General features: G+C 38.8%; 2 protein-coding genes across 3 annotated transcripts; both read right to left on the reverse strand.

Moving 5' to 3' along the window:
- Positions 1-544: 544 nt before the first annotated feature.
- On the reverse strand, positions 545-16,698 carry eftud2 (elongation factor Tu GTP binding domain containing 2). Its single transcript, XM_028042697.1, has 28 exons — positions 16,553-16,698; positions 15,581-15,696; positions 15,341-15,503; positions 14,068-14,146; positions 13,896-13,971; positions 13,520-13,585; positions 13,398-13,433; positions 13,205-13,295; positions 13,035-13,117; positions 12,779-12,945; positions 12,512-12,636; positions 12,130-12,193; positions 11,962-12,052; positions 11,700-11,835; positions 11,134-11,261; positions 10,817-11,010; positions 10,624-10,735; positions 10,404-10,544; positions 10,218-10,319; positions 8,397-8,479; positions 8,159-8,245; positions 7,348-7,474; positions 6,661-6,748; positions 6,466-6,584; positions 5,640-5,734; positions 5,404-5,557; positions 935-1,042; positions 545-834 (listed from the first exon to the last, which is right to left on the reverse strand). Exons 2-28 carry the CDS (start codon positions 15,683-15,685, stop codon positions 739-741), a joined length of 2,916 nt encoding a protein of 971 aa, XP_027898498.1. The 5' UTR covers positions 15,686-15,696; positions 16,553-16,698; the 3' UTR covers positions 545-738.
- A 1,012-nt stretch (positions 16,699-17,710) lies between these two features.
- phospho1 (phosphoethanolamine/phosphocholine phosphatase 1) lies at positions 17,711-19,977 on the reverse strand. Of its 2 annotated transcripts, none has more exons than XM_028041520.1 (3): positions 19,852-19,977; positions 19,396-19,463; positions 17,711-19,305 (listed from the first exon to the last, which is right to left on the reverse strand). In XM_028041520.1, exon 3 carries the CDS (start codon positions 19,283-19,285, stop codon positions 18,431-18,433), a length of 855 nt encoding a protein of 284 aa, XP_027897321.1. In that variant the 5' UTR covers positions 19,286-19,305; positions 19,396-19,463; positions 19,852-19,977; the 3' UTR covers positions 17,711-18,430. The 2 variants fall into 2 exon arrangements, with proteins under 2 accessions (XP_027897321.1, XP_027897322.1); XM_028041521.1 differs by having other exon boundaries at positions 17,711-19,243; positions 19,852-19,976.
- Between the last annotated feature and the right edge of the window lie 21 nt (positions 19,978-19,998).

Here is a 19,998-nt window from a genome sequence, read left to right on the forward strand (position 1 = left end):
TGAATGGCAGCTTTACAGGTTTAAAGAAACTCAGTATTTCAGCTGTTTTGCAGTTTTCTGGAAGTTTGTTCTAGATGAAAACTGAGTGGTTCTTCTCCATGTTTGGTTGTGGTACAGGGGACACAGAGCAGAACCAGAACACAAAGTCTTAAGAGGTCTGGAAGGTTGATACAGCAACAACAGGTCTTTAATGTATTTTAGTGCTACGCCATTCAATAATTTATAAATTAACAAAAGTATTTTAAAGTCTGTTCTCCAAGCAATAGGAAACCAGTGTATGGAATCTAAAAATGGGAGATGTGATATATTTTACTAGTTTTATGGAGGACAAGTTTTAGTGGTGAATCGCAATTTATTCATGATTTAACAAGTGAAAATTACCTTTCCACATAAGACCAGTTTGACTTGGACAGCTTTTCCCCATTAATCAATAAAACCATTGCATCACCATTTTGTATTCACTCAGGTTCTCTTTGATATTAAAATTTGTTTCATCTTCTGAAACAAGAAATCTGTATGGGCACCACAAAATACACAAAACATGTTTATTTGATTTAAAAACATTTTTATTCAAACATAATCAAGTCCACCTCTTTTCTCATTTAGCTCCAAAGACAAATTGAGCTACAAAAAACCATTTTGTACAAGTAAAAAAATAAAAATACAACAAAAAATGAGAACAAACAGACGGATCCAATGTTTAACAGCTACACCTGTTCTGTAGATTAAAAAGTTCCCTCACATCGGATAATTAAGCACCACGTCCTGCTTCGCCAACTCCAACAACATGGGATCGTCAAAGAACTTGCTGATACTCACATCTTCGCTCAGACCCTGCAAAGCAACAAAGATTATTAGCATCTTTTTTATTTAAATGCTAAGTTTGTGGTTATATTTTAAATTCAAAGGGCAAACAGGCGGGCAGCCGACTTGCCTTGCGTCTTCTGGTCTTGATCATGAACTCTCGGGCCAGGTGGGGGGCGGGCTGAGGCTCGAGGGGCCGGATCACAATGCTCTTGTCCAGCGGGTCACCGGGAACAATCTAAAACGAGCGTCAGAAGCAAAACAGACACTCGTTTACGTTCAACACATTTCCCAACAACACGCAAGACCTTCAGCGCCAACAAGCTGAGTGAACATTTTTAACATTCTGTCCCGTTTTTCCTGACTCAGTACGGCAACTGTCATCGTAACAGAAAAAAAAAAAAAGAGACGCAAGTAGTGTCACTCAATCAAATGGGACCAATATGACAACAATGCAACGTTCGCAGGATGAGTTAGAATGCATACGAGCTCCCGGACGTTTAAAATTATTCACTAAATCCGCTCTAAGCAGCCTGACCTTCCTGGGGCGAATGGGATATTCATGTCATTTGATGGGAGAGGAAGAGGAGGCTTGCATAGGAATGGGATATGATAGAATAAATAAATACTTTCTGAGCCTGAGGGGGAGATTTTGACTGGAGGAAAAGAGGAAAACATAATCAAAGGAGAAGCTGGAGCCCAATCAACAGATGGAAGGGAGCGGCTGAGGACAGAAACTCAACGCGACGCTATTAGCAAGCCAGTAGATGATAAAACTAATGAGGGAGGCACAATTTGGCCTCTTAAGGTTAATGGGCCAAACAAGGCAGTTCAGGGACTTCTTTGTTCTTCTCGTTATCTGGGGCAGCCGAATCAATATGTGCTCACAGGAATCAAATCTCTCAAACACAAACAGCAGAAAAGAGCCAGATTGTTGAGTGAATTGGGAATGAGTCATTTCAACATGCGTGCTGACTAAGCATTTTGCAATAGGAAATGAATCAATTAATCGCATGATAAATTAAAATGAGCTCAATGAATTCCATTTGCATGATTGATTGTTTTTATCTTTTTCTACCAAAGACTGGATGATAAAAGTTTCCAGTCTGGTCTTTCCTATTCCGTTTTTTTGAAGGACAATTTTCTTCACAGAGAGTTTAATATCTATTTTATTTGTTGCTTTGGGTGTTTTGTTTGTTTGTTATGGAAATTTTAAATCTCTTCCACTTCTAGTATTAAATATTTGATACTCAGCTTGCATTACTACGTCATTTCCATGATATCACTTGAAAATGGTCTAAAAACAACATCACAGTGACTTCTCAATAACAAGATTTGTTATTGTGACAGGTTTAGTGCTGATTGGTATTAAATCTCAAAAGAAGTTCCTTAAAAAATGAACATTTTGCAAGGAATAAATGGTGATAAACTGTTCCTGTCTGCTATTGAATTATCTCATCAGGAACTGAAATGAAGAAAAACTTCTTAATAAAAAGCAATTCAAAGCAGAACCAAATCTGTCACTGCATTTTATTTTCTCATCTTCATTTAATTTAAATAACAATGATGCAAATATTCTCCAGCGCAAGCCTGACATAAATAATTCATGCCTGATGTCGCGTCAGATGCTTTCATTTTCACCTACGGGGGATGAGACATTAGTTCAGATGATGAAACATGAAATGTTTCCACTCCCTTTTTGCTCACAGATTAATGACTTTGCACTGAAGTATTAATCTAGCCTAAGTGGAGGTAATTTTCACTGACACAGCTCTATGGAGTGCAGACGCAAACACATGTCAGATAAGAGCAGGCAGTCACAGACAGACAGACACATAAAACTTGAAAAGTAATGAGTCGACACTCTGCTGTACTCGGGATCAAAAGCTGTTTAACCGGAGCGGCAGACGAACGCGTGACGCCGGGCACTTCAGAGCCGCAACACATGTTGGTCGGGACTCCCAGCATTCCCAGACATGTTCGCAAATGTACTTCCAAACTTGTCAAAGGTCAATTTTCAAAGCATGAATACAAAACTTCACTTTAAACTTCCTCAGGCTTTCCCATTAGGGCTGCAGCCAACAATTATTTTAGTAAATCGATTATTTTGATAATCAATTGGATAAAAGAAATTCCAGCTCATTCACAAAGTTTTTCATCCTAACCATTTAAGTCTGTTTTATTCAATATTTAAAAAACACAAAAATGTAAACAAGCAATACAATTCCCTTTTTGAATAAGAAAATTCACATTGTATTGCCTAAGACACAATAACGGCATTCTTTTAGAGAACGCTTGATTATTTTTTAGTAAAGAATACATCTGCAGCTAAATATTTCTTAATCTGTTGATTATCTTTTGGACAAACCGATTAATGTTTGGTTAACAAAAAGTGCTTAATATGAGGTTTTATTTTTTACAAAGTGAAGCTAAAACTATGCCACTTGAGGAGTTTTTGTAGAAAATATTTACAGGCAAAATGGGTTTTTCTTTTATCTTAAATGCAAAATCTATATTTTTTATAGCTTTGGCTTAATTACTGCTCTGACTGTTGCTCTTTCAGAAAATTGCTTCTTTCGGCATTTGCATACTTCAGTTTACAATTATTCAATTACTAAATTAGTAAAGGCGATTACTTCAATAATCGATTCATCACGATTAATTCTAGTTTTACTTTCAATTTTAACCTGTTAAAACTAAAGAAGATGCAAAAACTAAAGAAGATGGATAAAAAACATGCATGGATGTAAGAAAGTAGGATGGATCGATGTACTTACAGATAGATGGGAGGAAAATGCATGAATGACAGATATAGGATGGGGGAATGGATGAACGGATGGAAAAACATGAATATATAGATGAAGGGATGAATATTTGAAAGGATGGAAAAATGCATAGATAGATGGAGGCATGTAAGAAAGAAGGATAAATGGATGGCTAAACATAGGAGTGGATAAAAGTACCAATAGATAAAATGGATGGTTTAGACCAGGGGTGTCCAAACTTTTTGCAAAGAGGGCCAGATTTGATAAAGTCAAGATGCCTGGGGGCCAATAGTTTGTTCGGACATTTTTTAACTACAAAAGTGTCATGCAAATACACACTGTTATAAAACAATTTTCATTGTCACAATTATCTTTATTTTTCAAATGACAAAATAACCAAATATAAGCCACTCAGGCAACTCTAAAAGCAGAAATTCTGCTTTTCTTTCATATCTGGAGAGTCAGATAACATTGAACAAACTGTATAAAATACCTTAAATTTACATGAGTTTAAAAATATCTTTGCCTCAAGAACATTTTAAAAAGGAGTTATAAGTAATGCAAAGTTGTCTGTTATTATTAAATTTTAAAACAAGTGAATTTTGCTCTTGTCATTTACAATATCTTTCAGAAAGTATAGTTTGTATCACATCTACAGGTTCATAACCAAATCTTACTCAAGAGTTTAATAAAAATAAGTGCCATAAATCCAAGTGCATAAATGTTCTTTTGGCTCTTCACTGCTGATAGTGACAGATGTTACCGTTCAAAACACTCAGTTTTATGTCCTCAACTCTCAGTGCCACACTGTTACTGCCAGGCAAACATTCGCAAATTCTTGCTTCTTCTCAGGGCAAAATGTTCTCCACCATTTTCATAACACAGTTTTGATAAATGTACCTTCAGTAGAAGGTTTCCCATGTTTAGCTATTAACATTAACATCGTAGCTGCTTTGGTGGTATTTTCTTTTGACTCAGGCCCAAAGAAATCGCTGTTGTGATGCCAGTGCAGCTTGGAGCTGCTTCACTTTTTCAGCACAGTAACTTCCTGTTAGCTTGTTGTATGTGTTAGCATGTTTAGTCTGGTAGTGTCCTTTTACGTCAAAATCCTTAAACAAGGCAACCATCTCATTACAAATTAGACAAGCACAATTGCCTTGATTTTCAGAAAAGAAGTATTGTAATTCCCGTCTCTCTTGAAAGCGGCGGCCTTCACTGTAAACTTTCCTCGTTTTCTTTGCAGTGGCCATGGCAGAAATGAGTGGAGAGCGGTTCGCTGCACGGAGGCAGACTGATAGTATTAAAGTGGTGCTGCCACCATTTGGTGAAAGGAGGAATTACAGTTTCAAGTTTTATGATTTATTTATTCTGTTTGACAGTGGAGGCGGGCCATAAATAATACATTATAAAACCGAAGCTGCGGGCCGTATGAAATCTGACCGCGGGCCGTGATTGGCCCTCGGGCCGGACTTTGGACATGCCTGCGGACAGACAGGTCGATGGACAAAAGGACGACTGAATGACTGCAGTATTGAAAAAGTAAATGGAAGGCTGTATATGTGGAGAAAAAGAGTGATGGATAGATGGATGAAGGGAAGGACAAACTGACAGAGAAATGCAAACAAAATCCCAGGATAGTTTTATAAAGTCATTTACATCTTTCACATTAAAAACATATAGCATCAGCATCAGTCTGTATTTAAGAGACAGGAATTAATCTCGCAACTTTTCAACATATTTTTACCTGCCAGGCTTTTATTTTTAGAAGGCAAACGCCAAGTAATCCAATCCACCAAGAAGGAGCTGACTGCATGTTAGTGTCCATAAATCTCACCTGCCAGTGGTGGAACACAGACAGCGCGAAGGCCTGACCCTGTGTGTGTGTGCGAAGGTCAGTCTCAAAGCCGAACGAGTCTATGGCCGGGATGAAAGCCTTGATGGTGTAGAGAGGAGAGCCGGGTATGGGTGCATCCTGGGTGACGTGACCTCTGACAGATGGCAAACAAAGATTATTTCAATAAGAAAATGAAAAACGATGAGTGTGAAGCTTGATTTAGGAGGTAGACAAACCTTCTTCTAGCCAGAACGGTGTAGACGGCAGATACACAGTCAGCTGGAGCCTGGACCTCCACAAAGTAATACGGCTCCATTAACCTTGGAGTGGCCTGAAATGAAAGGGTTACTACAGATTAAAGTAGGAAGAAAGGCCCAAAGAAAGTCTGTAACATATTGATGAGATTCCAAAAACAGCATCACAGTTTAATTAAACTCTTCTCTAATAGAGGTAATTAACTAATTAACTATTTAAAAATAATAAGAAAAAAACAGGTTTCGAACACTTTTCAAGGTAAGTTTTCAAACTTTTCCAGCAGCACACTTTGGAGATTAAAAACAACATAAATGAACAAAAAGACAGATTCAATTTACAATTATATGATAATGTAAACTAAAATATAGCTAAATGCTGTATTCTAAAGGTCTCTTTCATGCATCCTATATGTCTTACTGGTCTGAGAACAAAATACTAATTTAACAAAAAAGAAAATCCAACAAATTGTGCTAAGGTAAATAAAGTTTCTGCTCAAATACAACATACAAAAAGTCATAAAAATCTCTAAAACATTTTCTTGCAAAAATAATTTTGGTCACTCTAACTGACCTGAAAAAAAAAAACAACTTCAGACATTGACAAAAAAAAAAAAGTCTTTTTATTAGGTGTATGAAAATATATGGTATCAACTGAAAAATTGCACAAAACTGTGCAGCTTGAATATCAAGCATTTTCAACAATCAAGCACCATCAAATCCTTGAAAACACCTGATTGAAATTCAAGCATTTTAAAGGATCTGAAACACCTGTAGCAACCCTGGAAAAAAAAATCTGAAAGGCTCTGACCATGAGAAAGGCGGAGTAGACCACCCTCCTGGCTGTGGGGATGACCTGACCTCCTCCTCTGTGGAGAGGCTCCTGAGCGATGACGGCATCCAGGATCTTAAACTTCACATTTCTAATAGCTGACAGGAACCAAAACAACAAAAATATGAATAAATCAGTCAACATTTAATTCAGATTAAGAGTCAAGGTTCTTACGCTCATCACACAGAGGTCCCTCCCTGGTGCCCCACTGGAAGCCCTGAACGATGCTGTCTTTGACTGAACCGAGCAAAGCTTTGTCCACCTGCAGAAAACACACAATGGCTCTGAGACTCTCTGGAAGAACACCATATTTTAATCAAAACATTCATCAAAAACAAGCAAAAAGACTAAATTTAGGTTTTCTTGATAACCTAAGGAACTAAAACATTTAATTTCATGCTTTTCGCACTCAAATCTCTAGAGTTCTCCATCCATTTTTACCCTTTTTTTAAACCTATAAAAAAAAAACCTTCAACATGAATTTGATGCAGATAACAGGAAACCATAAAGCGTGAAGTTTTAGGCACACATTGGGGATCTGCTGAGAGATGTGGAGGCAGTATTGCAGATTCAATATGATTGAATGTATGAAGTGTGTATATATAATGAATTTCTGCTAAACAACCAAAACAACAAAATTGAAAACACAATTTTTTCTTCCTGTTCTTGACCTGAAAACCATTTAAATTGAGTTTCAGATGGAGAAAAATCAGCAAAAATCAGCTTTTTGTACAAGACAAAAACGAGGTCCATTTAATTAATTTATTGTGGCAAACGCTGGAAAGCAAAAACATGATAAAATATGAATACATATCTAAGAGTTGTGCACAAAATTTCTTGCCAATCATTTTTCTGACTTGCCTCCGAAGGAAGCGTGTCGTCCACGAGAATATTTGGCCCCGTTGTGTCTGGTCCAAAGGCCCAGATAGACCTGGCAGCCAGCAGATCCCAGTCGTACTTCGTCTGGAAGAACTCTCCCAGCTTCTTCCTGCCATGACAAAACAGGACAGTTACTGGTTGGGGGTGGGGAAGTGATGGGAGGTGCAGTGTGTCAACTGGAACATTAAAGAAATTGCTTTATTCGGGAGACCAACGGGGGGGTTAATGGAAGAGAGGTATGTGCTATTATATGGTGCCACAACCAGGTCCAGATGGCCTCACAGACAGCAAGCCTCACTCAAGCAGAGGATGTAATCAGGCCTGCTCTTCATACAAGAGGAACGGGGAACTGCTTGCATGCTTTCAGTACACAATTTAATTAAACAGAGTGAATTAATTAACAGGCAAACGTGAGGTAACATTGTGGGGGCATTTCTGTGATGCACAGGCAGCTACTCGGCAGCGAGCGCAAAATTATTGTCGAGCACTTATGTATTTAGCAACTTCCAATGTTTCACTTCTTAAATAAGTTTTTCCTCCACTGCCTTCTCTGACGGCGTTTAATTGCAGATCCTCGTTTTTCAATAACTGCTCATTAATCCCAGCAAAGGATGAAATGAGAATAAATGGTCAGAAAAGCGCGGAAATGTGGAGGAATTAAGCTGACATCAAAGCAAAACGAGAACATCTGACATGAAAGGCACATTGTATCACCCGGCTAATAAAGCAGTCAATTAAACTGCAGCTGCTGCAGCAGCAGCAGCAGTGAGCGGGAGAGTCTTTAGCAGCGTACCTGTTCCACGTGATCTGCACCACTTCGTTCTCGATGTCCTCGGCGAGCCCCTTCTCCAGAGGCTCAGCGATCATGGTGATCTTATTCCTGGAAATCAAACCAATCTCAGTTTGTGTTGCTTTATCTGACTTGTGTATTGCCCAGTCGAGCAGCTGTAATTATCTGGTGAAGCGTCATCGGATTACACTCTTGCCATTGTGTTCGACTTGGATCTGATAAAATGAGGGTAAATACTCACTTTTTGTTGGGCGTCTCAGCAAAACACTTAAGAGACGAAGTCTCAACCACCGTTTCACAAAAGGTCACAACAGGATCAGCGACCTGAAGAGAAAATGTTAAAAAGAGATTCGTTTAAGAAAACCGTATCAACAAAAGCATTTAAAAAAAATAAATAAATCACTTTTCAACTGCAATAAGGACAATAATCCACACGTTTTTATTTGTGGTGCCATTTTGTTTGCATATGAAACACACAGTCATGTTCTGCTGAAGTGAGCTGGTTGCAGGTTTCACAGGGTTACATACATGTATACTCTGATAAATATTTAAAGGGGCAGTATAAAGTATTTTCCAGGTTATTTTATACCACAATCAACTAACAATGTCACTTTTAAGTTAGTATAAATATTATTTATATATTAAACATGACTAAATCAATTTGATTTTGTAATTTGACATCTTGAAATTGGGCCTCTGTCTCTTTAAGAAGCTTGTGCTCTTTCCGACACTCGTCCTTCAGCACATCGATCAACAATGCTTCTCATTATGCTATTTACAACTGTTCTTAGGAGCAATAGTTCTTAATGAACTCAGCTCAGTTCCACCAGGTGTTTGCCAATTGCTGCTGCTGCTGCTAGTCTGAAGGAGTTGAGTGGGAGAGGAATTACAGTCCGAGTAAACCTTAGTGCATTAGTCGCAAAAATTATTAGAAGTACTGTGAGTTAAAAGTCCAAACATCAATCAAAATGATATAGATGTATGAGTTTGTCTATGTGCTCAGGGCTCCTTTTGCATCAATTATTGAGTTATCACAGCAGGGCTACAAAGGTGTTAAAGAAGTCAGGTTGCTATAACAGCAACATTGATATTGGTGACTCTGGTGTTTCATTTTTCCTCTGGACAGGGCTTCTTAGCATCACTATGAGGTTCATGTCAGACCAGCCTGAAGGCCAGTCAGGCTCAGTGATGTCATGGTCACTGAAGTAGGTGCTTCTGGCAGTGTGGGCAAAACTTCTCTGCAGAGTTTGTGTCTCTGCACAGAATCAAAGCTCCATGCTATGGACATTGCTCCATGTCCTGAATACTTCTGTGTGGATGTGTCTTGAAGCACCACCTTCAGTCGCTGCAACATTTTGGGAACTGAACAAGGACTCTTGATTGGGGCTTGCTATGCAAAAGGGATGATTATTTTCTCCTTCCTTCACTCTGTAACCTTCAGCATTTTGTGTAATGTCCTTTGTGTCCAGTGTGAGCATCTGCTGCTATGAGTCTCTGTCCAGCTGGCTAAATGCTGCATTAGCAGGTAAAATGAAAGTTCATAACATTTGGAATATATTAGGCAACAATTATTGTACTCCAGACAGTCCTATGCGATATGAATTTTGAACGCACTGCTATAGCAAAGACTATATATATTCGAGACATATTGTGCAGCCTCTGAAGGTTGCAGTTGTCTTTGTTACTCGACACATTTTTCTCCTTTGATTTTTTTCTTCCACTCAACATTCCATTAATACGCTTCGATGCAGCATTCTGTAAACTATGTTTTTTTGCAATGACTTTTGCGGTTCATTTTGCTTGGTGTCAACAAGCACTCTTTCCTGATTGTGAAAGTTATAACATTACAATTTTATGTTATTATTGATTAAATTATCTATGACATATTTTCTTTTCGTTCAGTAATAAGCTGAAGTTGTCTTAGTATTTGCCTTCTGAATTTAATTACCAAAATAAATGACCTCATCAGTGACGATCTGTTATATTAAGATTCACCTGCAGTTTCTTCCTAACCAACCTAAATTGTTGTAGTTACATAATTATAATGGACATTTTTACGTACTTTAATGTCAATTTCGGAGTACATCTTCCTCAGATCATGCATGACACAATCCAGGTAAAGCTCTCCTGTCCCTAAGATGACATGCTCTCCAGACTCTTCCACCTGAAACACAGTCAACACATCAATCAGCTCCGACACACCAAAGTAAATAAAATGATTCGACACGGTGATGGTGCTCAGATGTACCTTTGTGGTTAGAGAAGGGTAGCTCTTGTTGACCTTCCTCAGTCCGTCCAACATCTTGGGAAGCTCGGACGGGTTTACGGGCTCCACGGCGATCTTGATGACTGAAGCTGTGTTAAACTTTAATGGCCTGAAAATCTGAGCCTGTTGGAGAAAGAGAAGTTACTTTATTGTGGTTCATAGTTCTAAATATCTTCTAAAACGTTTCTCAGTGATTCCGGACCTCTTCGTTCCCCCGTGGTTCTGTGATGGTGGCCGTCTTCACGATTGGCTGGTCACAGCCTTCGATCAGAACCCAGTTTCCTGCAGGAACTCGGTTCACTTCGATTTGGTATCTGAGATGGTGGAAGAGGTTGTAAGTCTACCAAGCAATCGCTGACAATGGACCTTCATAAACGAGTGAAACAGAAGGTCACCTGGCAACAGAGATCCAGAGGCGACCCACAGTGCAAATCTGCGAGTCTTCCTCGTCATCCAGCGTGTAGTTCTCTCCCAGAACCTTGACCGGCTGACCTGCCTGAATGGTACCGCTCAGAACCCTACCAAAGGCGTGGAACTGGACCCCATCCTCAGTGCTGTACATCTTAGTGGTGTGGCACATCAAGGGACCCTGAGGAACATCAGAAAGTAAGAAGAGGAGTCTTGAAACTAAAATAATGTTTTGTGGGGTTTTTTTGTTTAATATTTAAACTTTCCTGTAAAAAAAATGTACTAAAACCATAAAATGACTCACATCAGGATCACATTCTGCCATGGCTTCTCCCAAGTCAGAGTCTAGTCCTCCTGTGTATGTGTGGTCTATCTTTATTTTAGCACCCTCTTGTGGTGAGGGGATGTGTTGCACGCACATGTCCACAAAACCTGCAAAGAAAAACAAAAAAATTTATGGTTTAATACAAAACCATTCATTTTTTAACCAAATTTTTAAAGAATAAATAAAAAAAACCTGGAAGATATCTCTACAGTGGTCAGATTTTAAAAATAAACCAGACAAAAATGACAGACTGTCAGGAGAGGAAAAGAAGGGAATAGATGGGATATGGATGGAAGCAAAATGGATGGATGTTGAAAAGAGACGGTTGGACGTAGGAGAGATGGACAGACGGACGGATGTAACAAAGATAGATGGATGAAGAAAGGTAATACAGAAGTGAACTTTCCCAGATTGTAACAGCGAATAAAGTTTGAAAATATCCATATTTTCCCACAATCCTTTCCATATCCATATCCATCAAAACTAGGAGCAAAAACTTCATTCAAATTACAAATGAAGCACAAACATCAGACTCCGAGACGTACCGGTGAACTCTCCGAAGAAACGGTTACAGACCAGCCGGAGCAGAGGCCTGATGTTCAGCTTCAGCTCCTCCTTGGTCAAGTGGATCCCAAGTTCATCCAGAACCCGGGGCAGGGTGGTGTCCACATCCCCAACCACCTGGACACACACACACAAACACACCATTTGGGGAAGGATCACACACAGGAGGTTTGAACTGAGAACTGAGAACTGAGCTGCTAATCTTCAAGGAAACAAAAACAAACAAAGCCAGCCATTTCGAACCTGTGAGAGGATCTTGTAAAGAGGCTCCAGGACAAACTCCACAAAGCTGCGCTGGGAGTTACTGGTGGGAGCTTTCTTTGTGAACTTACGACTAAACAGAGAACAAAGAAAAAAACATGAAGGAAGAGAAGAGCTTCACAGATTTTAGCAGAGAGGCTGAGTGCTCACGTTTTGGGGTTGAAATAAATGTCTCCCCAAAGCCGCTTTGCAAACTCGTTATAGTTGATATCACCTAGAAACAGAGGAAGGAGACAGGAGTGAGTTAGTGCTGTTTTCTATTATCCAAAGTGATGGTAAAAGTATTCACACCCTCATATTTTACTTTCTTGCTTTTCAAGCCTAAACAGTTAAAAGCCCTTTTCTTTACAAACAAAATACATTAATTCGTCTGAAAATGCAGCAAGACAAAAGAGCAACTGAACGAAAAGTTGCAGATTTTATGTTAACTCAGGATATTTTTTGCCTAATATTCAAACATGTAGGGTTATTTAAAACGTATAAAACAGAACAAACAAAAAAAATCAGCATGTTTACTGATAAGTGATCTCACCGTAGGTGTCTGAGTAGATCTTGGCAAAGGACCCCAGGGTGAAACAGATGCTGTACTGAGAGCTGGCGAAGCAAACATTCCCGAGGAGCGGAGACACCACCAAGTTCTCGTCTGTGGAGTACGTACTGAAAGACAGAAGGAACGTCACAAATACTGAGCCGGGGAAATCGCTTGAATCGCTAAAGTACTTTTATTTTGAAACTCAAATGTTTTTTCATACTTTAAGGTTTGCAGTTTTCCCCTGTTAATCGAACAAACCAGAATTACCTGAGCATACCGTTGACCTCATCCACAATGTGTCGAAGTTTATAATAAGCATCTGTTGGCGGCAGTTTGAGCTCAACAATGAGCCGGTCCACCTTGTTGATGCAGATGGTGATGGCCATGCGCTCCTGTACTGCATGTTTGATCAGGCGCTCCGTGTTCAGCATCACCTGGTCAAAGAACGACAGAAGATTGAATCACTTCTTCTAAAAAAAGATTTTATAAATATAAATGAACTTCTTAAGAAACGGCAACTCACTCCTTCAGCTGCATCGATAAAGAGGACAACTCCATCTGAGATCCTCATGCTGGATGTGACCTCATCAGAGAAGTTCACATGGCCTTTTCAAGGAGACATACTGTCAATGTTTTGTTTATTTTTAAGAAAACATCACAGATAAACCTCTTCATTGAGCTAATATACAAGACCTGGTGTATCCATGATGTTGAAAAGGTAAGATTTTCCTCTGGAGTCAGGCAGCACCATCGTGACTGGAGTGCTTTTGATGCCGACTCCTCGCTGATAAAAAAAAGCACCAGAAACAACAAAGACCCAATAACCCAATAGATTTAAATAAATACTGTCTGGTTAATTAATGACAAATATGAATGAAGGGCTCACCTCCTGCTCAGTGAAAAGGATGTCTGTGTACCGGAGCTGGAAAAAGAAAAAAGTCAAAATCCACGTTGGGTCGCAGTTGATTTCAACACAGTTTAAGTGAAATTGAAGCAGAAAACACTCACATCGACATCATCTCTCTTTCTGATTTCAGGATGAGTTTGCTCAATCAGGCAGTCCACAAAACACGTCTGAGAGGAATGAAAACATTAAGAGGGTAAAACTACATTAGTTGTCAAATTATTGTTTAATATTTCAATGACATTTAGTTTTTTTCCTAACATTGTGACAAGCATGAATAACTTTCTCCCCTTAGGTGTTTCTCCAGCTTCTATAGCAACCTTTAGCAGCTCACTAAAATCATAAAAATAGGCCCTCATTTTTATTTTAGCTACATTTTTTTTTAACTTGTTTTTTGATCAAAATGCCAAGGACAATCCCCCAGCAAAGAACAGAGCATGATGTGAGAGAGCCAGCAGCAGCTAGAGAGCTGCAGCTAACCTTGCCATGGTGGAGGTGACCGCAGAGGGTGACGTTACGGATCAGCTCGGTACCGTCCATCAAATCTGCCAGAAACCTGCACGGACACAAAGGATGAAAGAGACGCATGTCACTCTGCTGAATTCTGAATCATCAGCATTTTTATCTGAATTTAACGGGCTACCCGACTCACTCCATGTCATAAACAGTGGCAGGTAACTCCTGCTCCATCAATGTGAACTTCTTGTGCTTGACTGGCTTGATAATGGGCTCTGAAGGAAAGGTAAATAAGGAAAAACTCATGAGAATATCATTTGTCTTGTTTTCAAAGACAGAATTCTGTAACCATGTTAACAGCACACATTAATTTCAGAGTAATTCTGATTGCACAGAAATTATCTTCATATACATTTGATGTTTCAATAAAGGTAAAATTAAAATTAAATGAATACAGTCAAAAAACAAAAACATCAAAATTACAGGGCAAGAAAAATGCATAATAAACATGAAAAATATGTGAGATCTCAGAGAAATTATATCTCTAAATCTTAGTTTTTGTAGTGTTTATAAAAGCAGAGTGATAAACTAGTTGTCAGACTGGCAAGCTTTCACAAAGTGATAAATCAGCAAAAAAAAAGTCACGAAACTAAAAGAGCAGAACATGGTGAGTCTGGAAAACATACTTTAAAAAAATGTATGACATCTTTACTGACATCTTTTTGTTTTGTCGATAGATTCAAGCAAACAAAGATTAAATCAAACTTTAAATTTCCATTTCCAGAACAAATACCTGCACAAGCCTGATTGTGCAAAGAGCATTGTAGAGAAAAAGAATGCAACTGGCAGATTAACAGGGAATACATTGACAAACGCGAGAGCTGGTAAAAAGTTTTTCAAGACAAAAAAGGCATCAAAGCAATTAGCTTGAAACTCACTGTGATATACTTTGACAAAAGAAGGTACACTTCAAGAGCAACAAAAAATGGAAAGAAATAGGAGATAGAGTTTGTGGCAGGACTGTTAAAAAGGATCAACTGAATGGCATGACCAACAAACAGTCTTCAATTGAGAAATAAAAACAGTATATGACAAAACCCCATCTTGTAACATTTGTCCACCAGAAAATTACAAAACAATGTTGATGAAGAATATCGTTTTTCAGTAGTAAAATCAGTTTCTCAAACAACTCAAGCAGGAAGCAAAGTCTGGAGATGCAAAGACAGGTTTGATTTTTCCATAAAAATAGTGTTTTAATTTTGTGATTATAAATCCCAACACACATGAAACTAAATATTCTTATTTTTACGTTTTCCCAGATAGACCTCATTTACACACATTTCTCAGTGCTTTTGTAAACAAATTCAGAATCTAATCAAAGGAAGCTCTGTAGAGGTACTAAAAGAAAGCTGTTCCAGATAATAAAATATGACTCAATCCTTGTAAAAAAAAAAAAATCTTAATCTCACCAGTAAGCGGTTGTGTGTCTTCTTCCTGGACAATAGTTTCTACTTCCGGCCCGTAAACCTCCTCCGCTGTGGGATAGTATTTCTTGTCCTCATGCAGGACCACCTCCATGCCAGGTACGTGCTCATCCTCATTTGCAGGCTCATCTTCTTCATCTTCATCCCCCTGCAGGAAATAAACACAATGACAGGTTTTCCACTGAAATCTTTAGCAATTACAAGTAGTATTAATTTGAAAGATACCTCGTCAATATCCCTGTCCTCTGCATCCAGATCATCGTCATCGTCATCAGAGTCCAGCTCTGGACCGATGTAATTACCAAACTCGTCATACAAATCAGCCTCCATCTTCTACAAAACTGCAAAGGAAATCAAATATTTAGACTTGGGCTCATGTTGAAGAGAACACAGCAGCTCTGAGAAGATTAAACTTCCATGTTTTTGAGACCGAAATGGAACAGATATTTTGTAATGATAAAATGTTAGGGGTGGAAAAATATGTAAAACAAAAAGCTGGAACAACCAGGTTGTGTAATCCTCCATGAAAACTACAGAACTTTTCTTTCTATACATTTTTTTGACAACTTACAACAATCTATCAGTTTGTAAAAATATGCACATGAATAAATCTTAGGAAAAAGCTACAAGTATAAATGAGCTTTATTTCAGGTTAATCAATTCACTTATACTGAAGTGAGAGCACAGAAAATTCATACATCCCTGCTACATCATTTCATCTGAAATAAATTCTCCCATAATTGTAGTTTCTTACTAAATATAAAACATATACAAACTTTAACTGGTATTTGTAATTCATACATTTACGGTTCTTCAAATGTGCACAGTTTTAATAGTTGTAAACATTTTCCGTGCAAAATAAAATAAAGGAGTGGAAGTCTGGCTATAATAGAGATGATCAGTCAGGCTGTACCACAACAGCTAATGCTAACACTGATATTCTCGCGACGGTTTACAGAACCCGATGTTTAATTTACGAAAGTTCCTGACAGAAAATAAACAAAAAGGTTGACCGGAAGAAATTCGGTTCTTTTTCGGGTAATATTTTATCTAATAGCATATTGTCATGCTAACGAGCTAAAAGGGTAAAGATATGAACGAGCTGCAAGCTACGTAAGAGGTACGTAGCTGTTCAGAGTTAGCAAGCGATAGCATGCGGATCTCAACTAAATCATATATAATATTTGAAATACGTACCTTTTCCGGATAAAAAGCGGATATTTATTATGAAATCCAAAACAATAAGATGACTTTTATACACAGTATACAAATGCTCATTCAAATAGCGCCATGCGTATGAGATGCAACTGCCGTATATCCTCTTCTTCAGGTGTTTAATGGCGGATGGCAGATCTTTAAGTGCCAATACTGCCATCTACTGGACGTGAGGATAGACGAGAAACGTACATAATAAGTGCCTGGATTCGTTCTTTACCCTTTTCATAACTTGACATTTTATTTTATTTTATTTTATCAATCCCTCAAAAATACTTTATATTGTACTGTTAATATTTAATCTGTTCGGTGCTTCTTTGAACTGTAACCTTTCTTGTTCATATCATGAAAACGCTGAACAGATTCAGGCAGATTATAGCGATCACATATCTCTGTAATATGGTTTCCAATTATTTTGAGTTTTGTTGAGACCTGTATGACCTTTTCTGAGACATCTGAAAATGTATACTGCTTTTCTTCCTGTTTTTCTTACATGCCCCTCAAACGTCTGCACAACTGCCTTATCCTTTCCCCCAAGCTTTTAACAGAATTGTTATCAATTAACTTGTATTCAACTTTCCTCAATGGAATTTGAAACTCCTTTTTTATTATTGTCATTTACTGTTTATTCCAAAAAGAGAACATTCTTGTACTGAGATGAGATTTGTAGTTATCCTCTGATACCACTAGATGGAATTAAACATTTGCCACCGCAACCAAAAAAATTTTTCTTGGTAAAATAAAACTATAGCTAAATAAATAAACGATTGCATATTTACATTTAGTCAAAATACGATATAAAAAGTCGGATGTTATTTAAAGAATTTTTCCAGTGTTAAACTCTTCTGAAATATGTAGCTATATGTGTTTATTCATGTTTTTATGACACATTTTTTTCAGGGAAGTATTTTTCTTTTTTAAACAAAATCATGTCTGAAACTTATATTTTTTATGTCTGGCATCGGAGATACTACAGTCACACAAAAGGCTATGCAAGACTTTTTGGAACTGTCAACATATTTATTATGATTTAATCAAGAGAGTTTAATCTAAGACTGAATATTCAATAAAAGAATACTTTTTATATCATGACTGCTACCTGTTAAAATCTGTTTAAAAAAAACAAGATTGAGACACAAGCACTGTTTCAGGTTATGGCTTTATTCCTGCTGCTGGTATTTTATAGGCTGGGCCTATCCACGGTACAGACAAAACAAGATAACAGACATATTACAGAGATAAAAATAACATTTCATTTACAATACAATGCATCTATAAATTAGACAAACTCTTAAAATATATGGTGATTAAAAAAGAATAATAAAAAAACTGAATAAAAAGACAGTTTGGTCTGTATTAATGCCCATCACCATTAGGTGGCAGTGTTGTCAGGTTGACGCTATAATTTACAAAACCAAGTCATATTCCAATTGTGCAGTTTCAAAAAAAAAGCACAACTATAATATTGGGGGGAAATAAATGAATGACATTTTAAATCTTTTAATCGTCCCACATGTAAACACAGACAACTCCTAAATTACCCCATATAATTAATACATGAGCGGTAATATCGTATATTGTTGCATTTTATGCAAATACTTTTCCAAGCTCTGACGTTTTCTTTACTTGTAGAGATGGTATACATTAGATTCTGATTTCAAACACACTCTAATTTAAGTTTAGCTGAGGAGTTCACAGCCTGTTCTTGTTATAGGCTTTGGATACCCTTAACTTTACTCAAAAATGTTTCTTATTGCTATTAGAATTATATTTTTTTAGGAGTTTCACCTGAGAGCGTGACGTTAAATAGTCTATTTATTGTAGCCTACTAATTAATTTTCTGCTCTCCCATCTAATTCTCTATTCCGCCACTAGTTTCCTCAATCGCGTAATCACATCTTCCCCGCTGACCCAAGGCACTGTGACCGCCTTGAACTCCCCGGGCATGGCTTCGTGGATTTCTGTGATGAGCCGATGCATGGGGAAGTCCCTGCGTGGGAAAGCCACGTCTCGAGGCCCGAGCGAGAGCGCAGGACAGAAGTCGTTGGCCCCATCCCCTACATAGAAGATCCGCTGGTAAGGGCGGCCGCGCTCCTGCGTCCTGCGCGCCACGTAGTCCCTGACGACCACCTGCTTGCACATGTTGTCCGGGCACCGCTGGCACTCGTGGGAGTGAAAGGGCCGCAACACCAGCCTACCGTTCTTGTTGAAAGTGGCCGGGTTGGTGAAGATCCGGTGGAAGAGCTGGCGCACCCCGGCGCGTCGAAGCCAAGACTCGATGAAGAAGGTGTTGGCGTCAGACACCAGCACCACCTCAAAGTCATGCGCCGAGCGGTTGCGCAGGAACTGGAAGAGGGTGAGCATGCCGGGGGATGCGGGAATCTTCTCCATGATGCTGCGTAAGTCGCTCTCGGTGACGCCCTGCTCCGCCAGGTAGGCCAGTACTCGCTGCATGTACTCGTTGTAGCGGCCGGGCTGATAGGTGTCCTTCAGCCAGCCGGGCAGGTACTGACCCGGGGCGGCCTGCACCACCATGTCGTCGCTGGTTTCATCCACGATGGTTTCATCGAAGTCAAAGAAGATTATGAAGCGTTTGTCCGGGGAGATGGAAGCAGAATGGGAGGCCATGATGTCTGTATGCCTGAACCTGTGCTGCTCCTCTTCACCTGGGGGCTGAGAGGGGACATAACAGCAGTTGAAGACTGAATCCCCCATGACTGACCAGCTCCACTCCCCTATATCCCACAGATGAGAATAATAAATAGCAAACATGCGAACAAAGCGGTTAAACTGGGTTCCATTTGAAATTTGCAGGACATGCATACCTTGAATTGCGCCCACGGCTCTCTTGACCTGAATCGCAGAGGCTTTCAAATTGTGCGGCTGGCCGAACCTGTGTGTGGGGAAAAATGTAAGTATCGAGTTGCGTTAAAAGGCAAAGGTAGAAAGTATTACGTTTTCAATTGGAACACTAAGAGGAACGACTTAATAAAATAAGTCAAAGGCCAACTGGAAATGAAATAATGACGTGCAAAATTGGCTGATATGAATTTTAAGCTGGTCTAAATTATCTAAACGAGTTGTCGACCTATTCTTAGGCAAAATAAATAAACATTATTTCTTCAAAGTATAGGCACCAATCATTGCAGGCAATCTAAACGCTATTTGAAAAAAATCTAGTAAATCACAATAAGCTCTAATTTTTTCAAATATTTTAAAAGCATATTTAAATTATGATTTAAGTTAGAGGAAGAAGAAGGTTAAAGCCATAAATGCATCACCAGCACTGGTTCCGATCCCCCGTTGTCAGGTTCGATCCGGTCTCTTTGGTTACAGAAGGCAGAGTTACAGCAGCAGCCGACCCGCGGCTCACGCACTTTTATCTGCGGAGCCGCTGTGAGCGTGCCCGCGGATTCAAGTCCGCCCAT

Source organism: Xiphophorus couchianus, chromosome 16 (assembly GCF_001444195.1).
Source record: "Xiphophorus couchianus chromosome 16, X_couchianus-1.0, whole genome shotgun sequence".
NCBI lineage: Eukaryota > Metazoa > Chordata > Actinopteri > Cyprinodontiformes > Poeciliidae > Xiphophorus > Xiphophorus couchianus.